At 45.5% G+C, this 20,386-nt stretch overlaps 1 protein-coding gene across 3 annotated transcripts in view; it reads left to right on the top strand.

The window, feature by feature from the left end:
• Nucleotides 1-20,386, top strand: part of LOC137512000 (uncharacterized) — a 49,077-nt gene that overhangs the window by 12,140 nt on the left and 16,551 nt on the right. For all 3 annotated transcript variants that reach the window (XM_068234024.1, XM_068234025.1, XM_068234026.1), the window contains one exon: nucleotides 705-784. In XM_068234024.1, the coding sequence (XP_068090125.1) occupies nucleotides 705-784 (80 nt within the window). The remainder of the gene's footprint in view (nucleotides 1-704; nucleotides 785-20,386) is intronic.

Below are 20,386 nucleotides of genomic sequence, written 5' to 3'. Positions count from 1 at the left end.
GCACAATGCAGCCTTGAAATTGTGAGCAACTACATTATAGTAGAAACATAAGAATACAAAGAAACAGTAACAACGAATATATCTTTAGTTGTAAATTATAAAAACACTTTAATATATTATTTGGCCAATTTATCAAGAGAAAAGAAACTTGAGTAAAAACAGAGCAGTGATGCAGAACAACCAGTCATAATGCTGGCTTCATGTTCTAGCCAAAACTGGACTAATTGCTGGATGCCAGGACAAGTCTGTTGTTGTGGGATATAATAAAAAAAAAGTACCGTTAAATCCTCCAAATGAAGAGAAAATAGATAAATATTGTGAAGCTATTCTTAGGGCCTCAGTTGTCATCACGTATTTCTGTGAGTAGGCACAATGCTTTACTGTTCCCACAGTGTGATCCGGAGAGTGACATTGTTCTCTCTTTAGCAGTCAGATCAGCAGTAGTCTTTGTTCATTTGGAGAATTTGTTTCTCAGTTCTTTCCACATTGTTCTTCGGACATTGTAAACTTATGTCTGGTTTTGTTTTTGTTTACACATCATATGTTCTTGTATTTAGAAAGTAAGATATCCAACGCCGAAAACGTGTTCATTTTTCAGGTTTCGCCACTTAATATTATGTAGGGATCAGCAGTACGTATTTATGGGCGCTAGACTCTTGACATGAATCACGTTAACCATGCTTAACATTTTTGTCTCTCTGCAGGAAACTGTGAAGAAGAAAACGTGTGTAGTCTGTGGCTGCAATAACACACTTTATAAAGGATGCAAGAAACAATTTTTCAGGTAGTACAGGAATTTACTCTTACACAGTTTATTATACTTGTATTAAATGTATCGCAGTGTATGAGGGTATCGGGCACTGGTGCATACAAAATTTTCCCATGGGTTTTTCACTTTGAATCTATTTCACAAAGTTTAAAGTAATCCCGAGCCAAAGCACAGATTTAAAATAGGCCATTGCCCTGAAGAGAGAGAAGCCTCAGGATCCTATTGAGGCTTCCCTCAGTGATCTGCAGTCCCCCTGTTGCTGAGCAAGCACGGCCCCCCTCCACATCGGGGCCACGCAACTCCTTTTTCTGATTCATGGCCGCACAGTAGATGCACAAGCTCACCCGTATACACTCAGTAGCATGGAGCTCGCAAATCCGGCTTTCTGCTCATGCGTGGGCGGACTCATGCAGCTATTGCGTGGCCATCAATCAGGAAGAGAAGCTGCGCAGCCCCAATATGATTACCAACAATGCCTTGTTGGCCTTGCGTTTAGCGACGAGGGACATCAGAGCAGTGAGGGAAGCCTCCATAGGATACTGAGGCTTCCCTATTTTTAAGTAAGTATCTTATTTTGTATCAAGCTTCGGCTCGAGTGCACTTTAACTAATGATATATTTTACTTTGGTGTTGATGCATTACAGTAAAAATGCAGTATGTAAATTATCACTGGTCACCTCAACTTAAACACTTCAGCAGCCGGGACATGATACTCACGTACTGTGCTGCAGTCAGTAATGCAGCAAGGGCATGAGTACCACGTCCTTGAACTTTCCCCACCACCGTACACATGCTTCCGGCGGATACAAAGGTAGCACTGGTTGGTGAAAGGGAACATTTGTTGCCTGAGCCAATCTGTGCCTGTTTTTTTGTGAATTATCACTGTTACAGCCAGAAACAGTGATCATACCTTACTTGCTACAATGGGGAGAGAGGCTCCCATCCTCTTTTTTTTCTTCCTCTACCAGCGCAAGGACATGATTTTCACATCCCATGGCAGCCTTGATTGGTGCAAAGGAGTATGTGTTCCCCGAGCCTATCTGTGCCTGTTATTTTTGAATTATTGCGGTGAGGCCCGCAGCCCACTAGAGCACTTTGCAAAGCTTTTTGCGCTTTCTGGGAATTTCTGGTGATTCCCAAAGCACCAGGGCAATACAACCCTATGGCGGTGATTCCACAGAGGTGATTGTCACACACTGCACATCCATTTTCAATAAAATCCATCAGGGAATCTATTGAGAATCAATCAAACCACATTGTTGCACTGGTAGATGCAATTGACCTGGATCCTCCATCCTATCAAATTGATTTCTGGCAAGAATCAATTTATCAGATATTTTGGGAGAAACGATTCCCAGCAGATCAAATATGTCAGAAATTGAACGGGAAAATCAATAAGTGTATGGGCACCTGTAAACTGTCTTCAGATTGGTATGGGATGCATTCATGGTTTCATTAATGTGGACAGTAGTGTTATTTTAAGAAATGTTTTACTGAAAGGTTCCCATTTCAAGCAATTACTCAAGTTAAAGTGGATGTGAACTCAGAAATTCCTCTCGGCTGTAAAAGATAAGCAACACCATACTAATCTTTAAAGAAAAACAATTCTTTGTTACACCTGATACAAATCCTGCAATACATTTACAGTGTGTCTACTTCCTGCTTTCATTAAAGCAGACATATTGTTAATATCCTGTGTTTACCAATTAACTTCTCAGTTGAGATCAAATTACAACTTGTGATTAGTCACAGATGAGGGGGAATGTGAGAGGCTAAACTCTGTAAATACATACAGGGTGCATTTCTCTATGTTTTCCTTCTCCTGTGCAAGAGTTCAGGTCCACTTTAAACATTTTGTAGTAACTCTACCAAGGCTGGTAGAGCATGGTTGGGACAATGCTTTAGATGTCATACTGAGGTCACCAAATGAGTTGCGATAAGTGATGTCTTAGATTGGTCTTAAGGTACATACACACATCCAACTTTTTTTTAACAACTTGTTATCCGACTTGTCAGTTGGACGTGTGTACGCTCTGTCGAGCGACTGATAACAGCTGGTTTGCCCGATCTGCTCAGTGGATCCGTTGCATCAACTGTCGTTCAAATGACTTTTAAGGCGCGTACACACGCCGTATTGTTACAAATGCCAGGTACGTCAGACCCTCTCGCAGAGCTCTAAGCGCCTTAAAGGAGTTATCAGGCAAAATTGAACAAACTAAGCGCTACTTACCCGGGGCTTTCGCTCCGGTCCACGTGGCGGTGATTGAAAGCGCCGCTCGCGCAGGCGCAGTACAGGCTGACGTCATCGGCCTGACGTCATCGCCGGGGACCGGGAGGGAGCTGCTGAGAACAGCTGCGTGCAGAGCTGCGGCAAGGGGCATGCTGGGAGCTTGGGGCTGGAGGAAGCCCCGGGTAAGTAGCGCTTATTTTGTTCAATTCCCTTTAAAGAGGAACTCCAGTGAAAATAATGTGATTAAAAAAAAAGTGCTTCATTTTTACAATAATAATGTATAAATGATTTAGTCAGTATTTGCCCATTGTAAAATCTTTTAAATCCCTGATTTAAATTCTGACATTTATTACATGGTGAAATTTTTACTGTTGGCAGGTGATGTAGCTGCTGCATGCTTTTATGGCAGTTACATAGTTACATAGTTATTTTGGTTGAAAAAAGACATACGTCCATCGAGTTCAACCAGTACAAAGTACAACTCCAGCCTGCTCCCTCACATATCCCTGTTGATCCAGAGGAAGGCGAAAAAAACCCTACAAGGCATGGTCCAATTAGCCCCTAAAGGGAAAAATTCCCTCCCGACTCCAGACGGCAATCAGACAAAATCCCTGGATCAACGTCATTAGGCATTACCTAGTAATTGTAGCCGTGGATGTCTTTCAACGTAAAGGAAAGCATCTAAGCCCCCTTTAAATGCAGGTATAGAGTTTGCCATAACGACTTCCTGTGGCAATGCATTCCACAACTTAATCACTCTTACTGTAAAGAACCCTTTCCTAAATAAATGGCTAAAACGTTTTTCCTCCATGCGCAGATCATGTCCTCTAGTCCTTTGAGAAGGCCTAGGGACAAAAAGCTCATCCGCCAAGCTATTATATTGCCCTCTGATGTATTTATACATGTTAATTAGATCCCCTCTAAAGCGTCTTTTCTCTAGACTAAATAAACCCAGTTTATCTAACCTTTCTTAGTAAGCGAGACCTTCCATCCCACGTATCAATTTTGTTGCTCGTCTCTGCACCTGCTCTAAAACTGTAATATCTTTTTTGTAATGTGGTGCCCAGAACTGAATTCCATATTCCAGATGCGGCCTTACTAGAGAGTTAACCACTTGAGGACCTAGGGCTTTCTACCCCTTAAGGACCGGCCACTTTTTTTCCATTCAGACCACTGCAGCTTTCACGGTTTATTGCTCGCTCATACAACCTACCACCTAAATGAATTTTGGCTCCTTTTCTTGTCACTAATAAAGCTTTCTTTTGGTGCTATTTAATTGCTCCTGCGATTTTTACTTTTTATTATATTCAGCAAAAAAGACATGAATTTTGGCAAAAAAATGATTTTTTTAACTTTCTGTGCTGACAGTTTTCAAATAAAGTAAAATTTCTGTATACATGCAGCGCGAAAAATGTGGACAAACATGTTTTTGATTAAAAAAAACCCATTCAGCGTATATTTATTGGTTTGGGTAAAAGTTATAGCGTTTACAAACTATGGTGCAAAAAGTGAATTTTCCCATTTTCAAGCATCTCTGACTTTTCTGACCCCCTGTCATGTTTCATGAGGGGCTAGAATTCCAGGATAGTATAAATACCCCCCAAATTACCCCATTTTGGAAAGAAGACATCCCAAAGTATTCACTGAGAGGCATAGTGAGTTCATAGAAGATATTAATTTTTGTCACAAGTAAGCGGAAAATGACACTTTGTGACACGAAAAAAAAAAAAAAAAAAGTTTCCATTTCTTCTAACTTGCACCAAAAAAAAATGAAATCTGCCACGGACTCACCATGCCCCTCTCTGAATACCTTGAAGGGTCTACTTTCCAAAATGGGGTCATTTGTGGGGTGTGTTTACTGTCCTGACATTTTGGGGGGTGCTAAATTGTAAGCACCCCTGTAAAGCCTAAAGGTGCTCATTGGACTTTGGACCCCTTAGCGCAGTTAGGCTGCAAAAAAGTGCCACATATGTGGTATTGCCGTACTCAGGAGAAGTAGTATAATGTGTTTTGGGGTGTATTTTTACACATACCCATGCTGGGTGGGAGAAATATCTCTGTAAATGACAATTTGTTAATTTTTTTTACACACAATTGTCCATTTACAGAGTTATTTCTCCCACCCAGCATGGGTATGTGTAAAAATACACCCCAAAACACATTGTACTACTTCTCCTGAGTACGGCGATACCACATGTGTGGCACTTTTTTGCACCCTAACTGCGCTAAAGGGCCCAAAGTCCAATGAGTACCTTTAGGATTTCACAGGTCATTTTGCGGAATTTGATTTCCAGACTACTCCTCACGGTTTAGGGCCCCTAAAATGCCAGGGCAGTATAGGAACCCCACAAATGACCCCATTTTAGAAAGAAGACACCCCAAGGTATTCCGTTAGGAGTATGGCGAGTTCATAGAAGATTTTATTTTTTGTCAAAAGTTAGCGGAAAATTGATTTGTATTGTTTTTTTCACAAAGTGTCATTTTCCGCTAACTTGTGACAAAAAATAAAATCTTCTATGAACTCACCATACTCCTAACGGAATACCTTGGGGTGTCTTCTTTCTAAAATGGGGTCATTTGTGGGGTTCCTATACTGCCCTGGCATTTTAGGGGCCCTAAACCGTGAGGAGTAGTCTGGAAATCAAATTCCGCAAAATGACCTGTGAAAGCCTAAAGGTGCTCATTGGACTTTGGGCCCTTTAGCGCAGTTAGGGTGCAAAAAAGTGCCACACATGTGGTATCGCCGTACTCGGGAGAAGTAGTACAATGTGTTTTGGGGTGTATTTTTACACATACCCATGCTGGGTGGGAGAAATATCTCTGTAAATGGACAATTGTGTGTAAAAAAATCAAAAGATTGTCATTTGCAGAGGTATTTCTCCCACCCAGCATGGGTATGTGTAAAAATACACCCCAAAACACATTGTACTACTTCTCCCGAGTACGGCAATACCACATGTGTGGCACTTTTTTGCACCCTAACTGCGCTAAAGGGCCCAAAGTCCAATGAGCACCTTTAGGCTTTCACAGGTCATTTTGCGGAATTTGATTTCCAGACTACTCCTCACGGTTTAGGGCCCCTAAAATGCCAGGGCAGTATAGGAACCCCACAAATGACTCCATTTTAGAAAGAAGACACCCCAAGGTATTCCGTTAGGAGTATGGTGAGTTCATAGAAGATTTTATTTTTTGTCACAAGTTAGCGGAAAATGACACTTTGTGAAAAAAACAATACAAATCAATTTTCCGCTAACTTTTGACAAAAAATAAAATCTTCTATGAACTCACCATACTCCTAACGGAATACCTTGGGGTGTCTTCTTTCTAAAATGGGGTCATTTGTGGGGTTCCTATACTGCCCTGGCATTTTAGGGGCCCTAAACCGTGAGGAGTAGTCTGGAAATCAAATTCCGCAAAATGACCTGTGAAATCCTAAAGGTACTCATTGGACTTTGGGCCCTTTAGCGCAGTTAGGGTGCAAAAAAGTGCCACACATGTGGTATCGCCGTACTCGGGAGAAGTAGTACAATGTGTTTTGGGGTGTATTTTTACACATACCCATGCTGGGTGGGAGAAATATCTCTGTAAATGGACAATTGTGTGTAAAAAAATCAAAAGATTGTCATTTGCAGAGGTATTTCTCCCACCCAGCATGGGTATGTGTAAAAATACACCCCAAAACACATTGTACTACTTCTCCCGAGTACGGCAATACCACATGTGTGGCACTTTTTTGCACCCTAACTGCGCTAAAGGGCCCAAAGTCCAATGAGTACCTTTAGGCTTTACAGGGGTGCTCAAAATTTAGCACCCCGCCCACTTGCCAGGACAGTTAACAAACCCCACAAATGACTCCATTTTGGAAAGAATACACAACAAGGTATTCCATGAGGGGAATGGTGAGGTCATTGAAAATTTTATTTTTTGTCACAAGTTAACGGAAAATGACAGTTTGTTAAAAAAAAAAAAAAAAAAAAATTCTGCTAACTTGTGACAAAAACTAAAATCTTTTATGAACTCACCGTGCACCTCACATAATACTTTAGGGTGTCCTCTTTCCAAAATGGGGTCATTTGTGGAGTCTGTCCTGGCATTTTAGGGTCTCTGCAATCATTACATGTATGGCCAGTATTAGGAGTTTCTGCTATACTCCTTATATTGGGTATACAAGTAATGCACTCTGGGCTGAAAGGAAAAATGAACGGCAAACATACCTTGCTCCACATCAATGGCAGATCTTCCTCCACATCAATGGCAGTGATAACCTCAGGAGAGAGACACACCGTGCCACCCTGCACTCAGGGTGAGCCACCAACTTATGTGACTGGGCCTCAGAACTTTAGTATACAGCATTATGCCTGTAGGATACAGCAATATGCCTGCCAATAGAGATGACTCTGTGTGGCATTAAAGCATCATCATAGGCCCAAATCACATATAAACCGGGGGTGTCCACACTCAAGGGAAATTCAAACATGCCGTCTTATATCGCCAACCCAGGACAGATCAGCAATATCAAGCATGGAAACCGATCCTTCTTCCCATTTTTATGCTTACCCGTTTGGTCTTCAAGCTTACCTCTCCTCTCCCTGCGACAATGTGCGAAAGACCACTGAGTGTGTGCCTACTCCTGTGTCTGGAGTTCCCTAGGTTCTAATAGTGTACCTGCTCGTGGTACCTCTCAAAACACGGCCCTACGCATAGACCAGGCTGGTCAGGACAGCGGGGACAATAATAAACGGTGTCACTCCTTGTTCCAGCCCTGCTGCAGACACGGCAACGTTTTCTTCGGATGCGTTGACCTGGGGCACACGGAAGCTGATAGGCGTAATGCCTTCCATGCAGTCGGCTAGTTGCATCTGGGGGGGGGGGCCTGGCACCTCCTGGATACAGGATGTCCATAATGATCTCTTCCTGAAATTGGAGGAAAGATCCAGTTCTCCCAGCCTTACTGTAGAGAACAAAGCTGTTGTAAACTGCCAATTGAATCAGATAAAAAGACACTTTCTTATACCAGCGTCTTGTTTTCCGGGTAACTAAATAGGGCGCTAACCTCTGGTCATTGAAGTCCACCCCTCCCATGTTGACATTATATTCGTGGACGACAAGGGGCTTTTCAATGACCGCAGTTGCCCGTTGAATTTGGACTGTCGTGTCTGTGTGAATGGTGGACAGAAAGTAAACGTCCCTCTTGTCCCTCCATTTCACCGCGAGCAGGTCTTCAGTACGCAAGGCGACCCTCTGCCCCCGTAAAAGTCTGGTGGTAACGAGCCGTTGGGGGAAGCCCTGGCGACTAGGCCGCGCAGTGCCACAGCATCGGATTCCTTCTAACTTTAAGTGCTGAAAGAGGGCCACACTTGTGTAATAATTGTCCACAAAAAGATGGTACCCCTTCTGGAACAAGGGTGACACCAAGTCCCACACAACCTTTCCACTGCTCCCCAGGTAGTCAGGGCATCCGACCGGCTCCAATTTTGAGTCTTTTCCCTCATAGACCCTAAAACGACATGTATAGCCTGTGGCCCTTTCACAGAGCTTATACAGTTTCACCCCATACCGGGCGCGCTTGCTTGGGATGTACTGTTTGATGCCAAGGCGCCCGGTAAAGCGTAAGAGGGACTCGTCTACGCAGATGTTCTGTTCAGGGATATAAGCATCTGCAAATGTTGATGACAGGTGGTCTATGAGGGGCCGAATTTTGTGGAGCCGGTCATAAGCAGGGTGGCCCTTTTCATGACAGGTTTTGTCGTCGTTGAAGTGCAGGAAGCGCAGGATGGACTCAAATCGTGTCCTGGACATGGCAGCAGGGTACAAGGGAACATGATTTACTGGGTTCGTAGACCAATACGACCGCAGTACATTCTGTTTCATTAGTCCCAAGTGAAGGATAAGGGCCAAAAAGATTTTAATGTCGGAAACTTGGACTGGTTTCCACCCGAAAGGCTGGGCATACATGCTCTCCGGGTGCTCGGTGATGAATTGTGTGGCTTTACGGTTGGTCTCAACCACAATTAAGTCCAAGAGAACCTGGGTGATGAACAGCTGCAAAAAGTCTAGGGCCGTTCCTAGATGAGCTGTCGCCACCTGGACTCCAGACTGGGCGGTGAAAGGGGGCACTACGGGTGCGGCGGAATCAGGGGATTGCCAATCGGGTTGTGCCAGCACCTCTGGGAGTCTATGGGTACTACGGGCCCGTCTTCTTGTTGGTGGCTGCGACGGGGGTACTACTGCACTTGCCACCGTACCAGTTTCAACTTCCATGCTGACGCTCACCACTTCGTCAGGGTCTACGGAAGCACTGGCACTAAGTCCAGGAGATGCTGCGCTGCTGGTGCCTGCCTCACCAAGAAAACTATCAACAGCGCTAGCACCACCCTGCTGCCCTTGAGGCGGATCCTGCGCCACCTGCGGTCTAACGACTTGGGGTCTGGTACGCCTGGCTCTAGCCGGGACCATAGCCTCGTCATCACTATCGGTCAGGGAACCACTGCTTTCTACAGGTTCAAAATCGGACCCGGAAGATTCGACGGATGATTCTTCCCAAAAGAACTCATCCGACTGGTCCATGTACCTGTATACCTCGTCATCGGAAAGCCCCCTTCTTGCCATTTTGGATTGCTAAATTTATGGGGTTTTCCTCCGAGACTACCCAGAAAAAAAGAGCACCTACCTAGCAAAAAGGGAGTATTTGAGAGGTATTGGGGTTGGTGGGAAGTGGGGTCTCAGAGGCAATCAAACAATCACGGGACAATCAAATCCAATTACAGCACAATCGACTCCAATCACAGCACAAGCAGATCTGATGCACTCGGAAGGTGATGGGGGGAGGGTGGGATTGGGTGTGGCGGGAAGTGGGGTCTCAGGCAATCAAACAATCACGGGGCAATCGAAGCCGATCACGGGACAATCAAATACAATTACAGCACAATCGACTCCAATCACAGCCCAATCAAATCTGATGCACTCGGAAGGTGATGGGGGAGGGTGGGATTGGGTGTGGCGGGAAGTGGGGTCTCAGGCAATCAAACAATCACGGGGCAATCGAAGCCGATCACGGGACAATCAAATACAATTACAGCACAATCGACTCCAATCACAGCCCAATCAAATCTGATGCACTCGGAAGGTGATGGGGGAGGGTGGGATTGGGTGTGGCGGGAAGTGGGGTCTCAGGCAATCAAACAATCACGGGGCAATCGAAGTCGATCACGGGACAATCAAATACAATTACAGCACAATCGACTCCAATCACAGCACAAGCAAATCTGATGCACTCGGAAGGTGGTGGTTGGAGGTGGTGGTGGGGGGGGGGGGGGGGGTGGGGTTGGGTGTGGTGGGGGGGAGGGTGGGGTTGGGTGTGGCGGGAAGTGGGGTCTCAGGCAATCAAACAATCACGGGGCAATCGAAGCCGATCACGGGACAATCAAATACAATTACACCACAATTGAATACAAGCGCAGCACAATCGAATACAAGCGCAGCACAGTCAAATACAATGCACTTGGACGGTGATTAGGGGGGGGGTCTGAGGGCGATTTGAGGGGATGGGGGGTTGATCAGGAGCCTGCACGGGGCAGACTGAGTCCTGATCTGATGAGAGGCAGACACAGGGGGTTACTGATCAAAGATCAGTTAGTGATTGCTGGGGAGGACAGATGTAAACAAACAGCAGGGGATGTAATCAGAAGGGGGGTACGAGGGCAATCGAGGGCCTGGGCAGGTGATCGGTTACCCCCGCGGGGCAGTTAGGGTCTGCTCTGATGGGTGGGGGTGCTGAGGGCTGATGGACAGGTGATAGACAGGTGATCAGAGGGGGATCAGAGGGGGATCAGAGGGTAATGTAGCTGTATACAAATGTATACAGTATACAGGGGGGTAGTCTGGGATGGGGTGTGGGGGTGATCTAAAGGTAGGGAGGGGGGATCAGGGGTGACTAGGAGGCAGTTAGGGACCTAAACTAAGGGGCAGCGTCGCTAGTTAGTGGCAGGTGGGGGGGGGGGGTGGGGGTTTTGCAGGGGTGCAAGGGTGCTGGGCAGGGGTCTGCTGGGGTGATCAGGGGGGGTATGAGGCCTGGGGTGGGTGATCAGGGAGGCTGTGGGCAAAATCAAGCTGCGTGCAGTGAGACTTACAAGTGCTTCCTCCTCGCTGGTGGTCTCTGGAACAATGAGACCACGAGGCGAGGAGGAAGCACGTATAAGGCACTTTGTTTACCTAACAAAGTGCCTTATACTCAGGGATTGGCTGATCCTGCGGATTCCTCCGCTCGCCGGCTCTGCTAAGTGGCCGGCGAGCGGAGACAAAATGCCCGTGCTTCGATCCCGGGCGGAGGATCGCGTCACGGATGACGCGATCGCTCCGCCCATGCCCTTAAATGGACTGCCGCCTCTGTGGGTGAGGCCGTCCTGCAGGGCTCCACTTCCCCGCCGCCCCTGTGTAGTGGGCGGTCGGGAAGTGGTTAAACAGGGGCAATATTATGCTAGCATCTCGAGTTTTTATTTCCCTTTTAATGCATCCCAAAATTTTGTTAGCTTTAGCTGCAGCGGCTTGGCATTGAGTACGATTATTTAACTTGTTGTCGATGAGTACTCCTAAGTCCTTCTCCAAGTTTGATGTCCCCAACTGTATCCCATTTATTTTGTATGGTGCTAGACCATTGGTACGACCAAAATGCATGACTTTACATTTTTCAACATTGAATTTCATCTGCCATGTATGTGCCCATATAGCCATCCTATCCAGATCCTATTGCAGTATGACACTATCTTCCTGAGAGTTGATAATTCTGCACAATTTTGTATCATCTACAAAAATAGCAACATTGCTCACTACTGCATCTACTAGGTCATTAATAAATAAATTGAAGAGCACTGGACCCAGTACAGACCCCTGTGGGACCCCACTGCTAACAGTCTCCCATTTTGAGTACGATCCATTGACCACAACTCTTTGTTTTCTGTCCATTAGCCAGTTCCCTAGCCATGAACACAGACTCTTCCCCAGTCCTTGCATCCTTAACTTTTGCACCAGACTTTTGTGGGGAACAGTGTCGAAGGCCTTTGCAAAGTCCAAGTATATCACATCTACAGCATTCCCAATATCCATATTAGCATTCACTACCTCATAAAAGCTGAGCATGTTAGTCAAACAGGACCTGTCTTTAGTAAACCCATGTTGATGCTGAGAAATAAGATTATTTTCTACTATGAAGTCATGTACAGTATCTCTTAGTAACCCCTCAAATAGTTTGCATACAACTGATGTTAAGCTTACAGGTCTATAATTTCCTGGATCTGATTTTAATTTAAATAATGGGAAAACATGGGCTGTACGCCAATCCACTGGGACTCTGCCAGTTGAAAGAGAGTCACAAAAGATAAGATAAAGGGGTTTATCTATAACTGAACTTAATTCCCTTAGGACCCGAGGATGCATGCCATCCGGGCCAGGTGCCTTGTCTATTTTTAATTTATTTAGTCTTGCCTTAACTTCTTCCTGCGTTAAGTATTTAATATTACAGTTAGAAGATTGAGACTCTTCTGCCGCTGTAATTTGCAACAGTGCTGTTTCCTTTGCGAAGACAGAAACAAAGAAAGCATTTAATAACTCTGGAAACAGCTGTAAGGCCCCATTCACACTAGAGTGCTTTTCAGTTGATTTCAGCATCGCTGGAAATCACTAGCGTTTTGAAAAGTGCTTGGTCAAAATTAAGTATATGTGGCTGTTCTCACTTAAAGGGATACTGTAGGGGGGTCGGGGGAAAATTAGTTGAACTTACCCGGGGCTTCTAATGGTCCCCCGCAGACATCCTGTGCCCACGCAGCCACTCACCGATACTCCGGCCCCGCCTCCAGTTCACTTCTGGAATTTCAGACTTTAAAGTCTGAAAACCACTGCGCCTGCGTTGCAGTGTCCTTGCTACCGCTGATGTCACCAGGAGCATACTGCGCAGGCCCAGTATGGTCTGTGCCTGTGCTGTGCGCTCCTGGCTTCAGGGGAAGCGAGGACACGGCAACGCAGTCGCAGTGGTTTTCAGACTTTAAAGTCTGAAATTCCAGAAGTGAACTGGAGGCGGGGCCAGAGCATCGGTGAGTGGCTGCGCGGGCACAGGATGTCTGTGGGGGACCATTAGAAGCCCCGGGTAAGTTCAACTCATTTTCCCCCGACCCCCCACAGTATCCCTTTAAGTGTTTTGTGTTTTTCAGCGACTAGCTGAAACGCAAACTCGTAACCTGCACAATTTCTGAGCAATTTTGAGCGATTAGTGCTTCAATGTTAAAGATAGGAGCGCTTCAAAAGCGCTGGACTGTTCACAATAATCAACGGTTTTTCCAGCGCTTTTACTCAGTAAATATAGCAGATTAGCCACAAGACAGAGCAGATTACCCATAAAACGCCTCTGTTTCCTGGCTAGTGGCCATCTCCTGGCTAGCGGCCATCTCCTGTAAAACGCTGAAAACTCTATCCCATACAGTGAAAAAACGCTCAAAATACTATTGAGAAAAATGCCAGAAAGCGCTTCAGCATTTGCTTTTGCGTTTAGCGAATTTGTAGTGTGAACATAGCCTAAACAGCTATTTCCCACAATGTAGCAAGGTTCACAGACAGGAAACTGCCAAAAGTACATACTCAGAATTTCTTTGTGGGAGGGGTTTCACCACACTATCAGCCATACAGCGCCCCCTGATGGTCTGTTTGTGAAAAGGAATAGATTTCTCATGTAAAAGGGGGTTTCAGCTACTGATTGGGATAAAGTTCAATTCTTGGTCGGAGTTTCTCTTTAAGGTCCATATATGTGTACAAACGACTTTTAGTTATTTGTCCAACTAATAGATGTTCAAACATCAAGTTGTTTGATCAGTCATTTAATCTAGTCCATTGTTCTATACAATCTATTGTCCATTATCAAGTTGGTTAAACAACATGTAAATTAGGTAAATTAGCATATCAACCACTTTGTTCATGTAAGGGCTGGTTCAGACGGACGTTCGGAGGCGTTGCGTTCGTTGGCGTCGCAGTGGTGAGGCGTTCGGGCTTCCAGCAGCGTTCATGTGCGTTTGGATGCGGTCGCGTTTTTTCTTCCCCTAGGGGGACATTAGCCGTCGCGGTTAACCTCCCCTGGAAGCTACATGTAGCTTCCAGGGGCTCCTTGAACGCCAGGGAAAATCGGGACCCGAACGCTGCGTTCGTGCAAACGCGCTTGAAAGCTTGGTACAAACGCTCCCATACACTTGAATGGGAGCGTTTAACACCAAGCCCTGAACGCTGGCTGTAAACGCTCTGCAAGCGTCCGTCTGAACCAGCCCTAACGATTGGTGTCAGCACGCAGAGAGAATCTGATTATTGGTGATCTGCAGTATCACCAAAAATGCAGATATATACCTGATTATTGATGATCTGCAGCATCAACGATAATACAGATATATTGCTAACCTCTGGACACCTATAGGTATGTGAGTGTTTGGCGTAACAGTGAAGGTAGCCATACACTGGTCGATTTGCCATTAGATCGACCAGCTGACAGATCCCTATCTGATCGAATCTGATCAGAGAGGGATCATATGGCTGCCTTTACTGCAAACAGATTGTGAATCGATTTCAGCCTGAAACCGATCACAATCTGTGGAGCCGCCGCTGCCGCCTGTTCCCCCCCCCCCCCCCCCCCCCGCGCATACATTACCTGACGCTAGCTCCCGGGCATCTTCTCCGCATCTTCTCCACGCTGCACCTGCTCCATCCCGGTGCTTCCTGTGTCACTCTGTGACCAGGAAGTTCAAATAGAGCGCCCTCTATTTGAACTTCCTGGTCACTGCAGTGACAGGAAGCGCCGGGATGGAGCGGGTGCAGCGTGGAGAAGATACGGAGAAGACGCCCGGGAGCCAGCGTCAGGTAATGTATACCTGATCGGATCTACCGCCGCTAGCGACGCGCTCCCTACCCGCGGGCGATCGAGGGTAATTTCCCGCACGGCGCGATTGACGGACCGATCCGATTTCGGGAGGAAATCGGATTGGCGGGTGCGTTTAGCGCAAACGATTGGCAGCAGATTCGATCCCAGGATCGAATCTGCTGTTGAAACGGCCGCGAATCGGGCCAGTGTATGGCCACCTTAATACTTTGAGCAATGCACCAGCAGTGCTGGAATACTGCTCGGGAAGACACAGGAACCTTTCAGCAGCCTGAGGCTCTCCAAGGGGAGGAGTCAGGCTGGAGGTAGGAAGGACCAGGGAGTGAGTGACACCCGAAGGTGGATGTCACTATCTGGTCTGGAGACTATCTCTTAAGGGGAGAGATGGCTCTCGAGGTCGGCCACGCCTGGTCGGTAACACACTGACAGATAAAGTACAAAGACAGAAGGCTGATTCGGTATCCAAGTCAAGCAGGGTCTGGCAACGGAATATCAAATATATGAGGTACCGAATCAGAAGACAGAGGAGTAGTCAGAAAAGCTATAAGTCATAACATATATCAAACAATGCCTATTCTGGGTGCGAGGTCCTTGGTCTCAGCACCCCGGAACTAGTCTGAAGAATACACAGATGATAATACAGTATTCCGTAGACTAAGGGCGAGGTCCGTAGTCTCAGCACCCTGGAACTAGTCTGAAGTATAACACAGATGATAACACAGTTCCCTAAGCTGGGTGTGAGGTCCTTGGTCTCTACACCCTGGAACTAGCTTAAGCATAAACAGAATACAATTCACATAATCTGGCTAAGTGTGAATTCCCAGGTCCACCTGGTTCTAACACACTGTAGGATCTGACTAAAGGTCTGAGTGCTTCCACGTAGTGATCGCAACGGCAGACAACCAGCAACTGACAAGCAAGTAGTATATATAGTTGCAGGACTCTGCCGCCCCGCCCAAACCACTCAGCCAATCAGGAGTCCAGCAGGAATCAGCTGATCATCCTGATCAGCTGACACATCTCCTGCTGGCATAAAGGTCCTGACTTCTGGTGCACGCGCGCGTAGCTCTAAACCTGTGTGAACTAACAGGCTCAGCCACACCAGCTGCACGCTGCTGCGTGCAAACCGCCGCACTGGACGCGGAATCAGCCGCCTGCTCAGTAGCACTCGCGGCGGCATTTCCGCGATCTCTCACAGTTCATCAGTGTGTACATGATGTCTGAACGACTTGTTGTTTGCACTTCAAGTAATTCAGACGACTAGTTTAAACATCAATCAGGCATGAAGTTGGACATGTGTATGTACCTTTAGATTGCTAAGACCAAGACGTATCAAAAACAAATAAGAATAGCTAAATGGACCCAACACTTCCCACTCTTGGATACAACACTAAAGGGTGGGTCATTTATATGGATACACCTTAACCACTTGAGGACCGTGGGCTTTACCCCCCTTAAGGACCGGCCACTTTTTTTCCATTCAGACCACTGCAGCTTTCACAGTTTATTGCTCGCTCATACAACCTACCACCTAAATGAATTTTGGCTCCTTTTCTTGTCACTAATAAAGCTTTCTTTTGGTGCTATTTGATTGCTCATGCGATTTTTACTTTTTATTATATTCATCAAAAAAGACATGAATTTTGGCAAAAAAATGATTTTTTTTAACTTTCTGTGCTGACATTTTTCAAATAAAGTAAAATTTCTGTATACATGCAGCGCGAAAAATGTGGACAAACATGTTTTTGATAAAAAAAAACCCATTCAGTGTATATTTATTGGTTTGGGTAAAAGTTAAAACGTTTACAAACTATGGTGCAAAAAGTGAATTTTCCCATTTTCAAGCATCTATGACTTTTCTGACCACCTGACATGTTTCATGAGGGGATAGAATTCCAGGATAGTATAAATACCCCCCAAATGACCCCATTTTGGAAAGAAGACATCCCAAAGTATTCACTGAGAGGCATAGTGAGTTCATAGAAGATATTATTTTTTGTCACAAATAAGCGGAAAATGACACTTTGTGACAAAAAAAAAAAAGTTTCCATTTCTTCTAACTTGCGACAAAAAAAAATGAAATCTGCCACGGACTCACCATGCCCCTCTCTGAATACCTTGAAGTGTCTACTTTCCAAAATGGGGTCATTTGTGGGGTGTGTTTACTGTCCTTGCATTTTGGGGGGTGCTAATTTGTAAGCACCCCTGTAAAGCCTAAAGGTGCTCATTGGACTTTGAGCCCCTTAGCGCAGTTAGGCTGCAAAAAAGTGCCACACATGTGGTATTGCCGTACTCAGGAGAAGTAGTATAATGTGTTTTGGGGTGTATTTTTACACATACCAATGCTGGGTGGGAGAAATATCTCCGTAAATGACCATTTTGTTTTAATTTTTTTTACACACAATTGTCCATTTACAGAGTTATTTCTCCCACCCAGCATGGGTATGTGTAAAAATACACCCCAAAACACATTGTACTACTTCTCCCGAGTACGGCGATACCACGTGTGGCACTTTTTTGCACCCTAACTGCGCTAAGGGGCCCAAAGTCCAATGAGTACCTTTAGGATTTCACAGGTCATTTTGAGAAATTTCGTTTCAAGACTACTCCTCACGGTTTAGGGCCCCTAAAATGCCAGGACAGTATAGGAACCCCACAAATGACCCCATTTTAGAAAGAAGACACCCCAAGGTATTCCGTTAGTAGTACGGTGAGTTCATAGAAGATTTTATTTTTTGTCACAAGTTAGCGGAAAATGACACTTTGTGAAAAAAAAACAATAAAAATCAATTTCCGCTAACTTGTGACAAAAAATAAAATCTTCTATGAACTCACCGTACTACTAACAGAATACCTTGGGGTGTCTTCTTTCTAAAATGGAGTCATTTGTGGGGTTCCTATACTGTCCTGGCATTTTAGGGGCCCTAAACCGTGAGGAGTAGTCTTGAAACGAAATTTCTCAAAATGACCTGTGAAATCCTAAAGGTACTCATTGGACTTTGGGCCCCTTAGCGCAGTTAGGGTGCAAAAAAGTGCCACACGTGGTATCGCCGTACTCGGGAGAAGTAGTACAATGTGTTTTGGGGTGTATTTTTACACATACCCATGCTGGGTGGGAGAAATAACTCTGTAAATGGACAATTGTGTGTAAAAAAATCAAAAGATTGTCATTTACAGAGGTATTTCTCCCACCCAGCATGGGTATGTGTAAAAACACACCCCAAAACACATTATACTACTTCTCCCGAGTACGGCGATACCACATGATTGGCACTTTTTTGCACCCTAACTGCGCTAAGGGGCCCAAAGTCCAATGAGTACCTTTAGGATTTCACAGGTCATTTTGAGAAATTTCGTTTCAAGACTACTCCTCACGGTTTAGGGCCACTAAAATGCCAGGGCAGTATAGGAACCCCACTAATGACCCCATTTTAGAAAGAAGACACCCCAAGGTATTCCGTTAGGAGTATGTTGAGTTCATATAAGTTTTTATTTTTTTGTCACAAGTTAGCGGAAATTGATTTTAATTGTTTTTTTTTCACAAAGTGTCATTTTCCGCTAACTTGTGACAAAAAATAAAATCTTCTATGAACTCACCATACTCCTAACGGAATACCTTTGGGTGTCTTCTTTCTAGAATGGGGTCATTTGTGGGGTTCCTATACTGCCCTGGCATTTTAGGGGCCCTAAACCGTGAGGAGTAGTCTTGAAACCAACAATGTCACAAAATGACCTGTGAAATCCTAAAGGTACTCATTGGACTTTGGGCCCCTTAGCGTACTTAGGGTGTAAAAAAGTGCCACATATGTGGTACCGCCGTACTCAGGAGAAGTAGTATAATGTGTTTTGGGGTGTATTTTTACACATACCCATGCTGGGTGGGAGAAATATCTCTGTAAATGACAATCTTTTGATTTTTTTACACACAATTGTCCATTTACAGAGTTATTTCTCCCACCCAACATGGGTATGTGTAAAAATACACCCCAAAACACATTATACTACTTCTCCTGAGTACGGCGATACCACATGTGTGACACTTTTTTGCAGCCTAGGTGCGCTAAGGGGCCCAACGTCCTAATCGCAGGTCATTTTGAGGCATTTGTTTTCTAGACTCCTCCTCACGGTTTAGGGCCCCTAAAATGCCAGGGCAGTATAGGAACCCCAAAAGTGACCCCATTTTAGAAAGAAGACACCCCAAGGTATTCCGTTAGGTGTATGGCGAGTTCATAGAAGATTTTATTTTTTGTCACAAGTTAGTGAAAAATGACACTTTGTGGAAAAAAAAAACAAAAATCAATTTCCGCTAACTTTTGACAAAAAAATAAAATCTTCTATGAATTCGTCAAACACCTAACAGAATACATTGGGGTGTCTTTTTTCTAAAATTGGGTCAGTTTGTGGGGTTCCTATACCGCCCTGGCATTTTACGGGCCCAAAACCGTGAGTAGTCTGGAAACCAAATGTCTCAAAATGACTGTTCAAGGGTATAAGCATCTGAAAATTTTGATGACAGGTGGTCTATGAGGGGGTGAATTTTGTGGAACCGGTCATAAGCAGGGTGGCCTTTTAGATGACAGGTTGTATTGGGCCTGATCTGATGGATAGGAGTGCTAGGGGGTGACAGGAGGTGATTGATGGGTGTCTCAGGGGGTGGTTAGAGGGGAAAATAGATGCAATCAATGCACTGGGGAGGTGATCGGAAGGGGGTCTGAGGGGGATCTGAGGGTTTGGCCGAGTGATCAGGAGCCCACACGGGGCAAATTAGGGCCTGATCTGATGGGTAGGTGTGCTAGGGGGTGACAGGAGGTGATTGATGGGTGTCTCAAGGTGTGATTAGAGGGGGGAATAGATGCAAGCAATGCACTGGCGAGGTGATCAGGGCTGGGGTCTGAGGGCGTTCTGAGGGTGTGGGCGGGTGATTGAGTGCCCTAGGGGCAGATAGGGGTCTAATCTGATGGGTAGCAGTGACAGGGGGTGATTGATGGGTAATTAGTGGGTGTTTGGAGGAGAGAACAGATGTAAACACTGCGCTTGGGTGGTGATCTGATGTCGGATCTGCGGGCGATCTATTGGTGTGGGTGGGTGATCAGATTGCCCGCAAGGGGCAGGTTAGGGGCTGATTGATGGGTGGCAGTGACAGGGGGTGATTGATGGGTGGCAGTGACAGGGGGTGATTGATGGGTGATCAGTGGTTTATTACAGGGAAGGACAGATGTAAATAATGCCCTGGCGAATTGATAAGGGGGGGTCTGAGGGCAATCTGAGCGTTTAGGCGGGTGATTGGGTGCCCGCAAGGGGCAGATTAGGGTCTGATCTGATGGGTAACAGTGACAGGTGGTGATAGGGGGTGATTGATGGGTGATTGATGGGTAATTAGTGGTTGTTTAGAGGAGAGAATAGATGTAAACACTGCGCTTGGGTGGTGATCTGATGTCGGATCTGCGGGCGATCTATTGGTGTGGGTGGGTGATCAGATTGC

The sequence above is a fragment of the Hyperolius riggenbachi genome, chromosome 1 (assembly GCF_040937935.1).
Source record: "Hyperolius riggenbachi isolate aHypRig1 chromosome 1, aHypRig1.pri, whole genome shotgun sequence".
NCBI classification, from domain to species: Eukaryota; Metazoa; Chordata; class Amphibia; order Anura; family Hyperoliidae; genus Hyperolius; species Hyperolius riggenbachi.
This window is presented reverse-complemented; position numbering and strand designations above follow the sequence as displayed.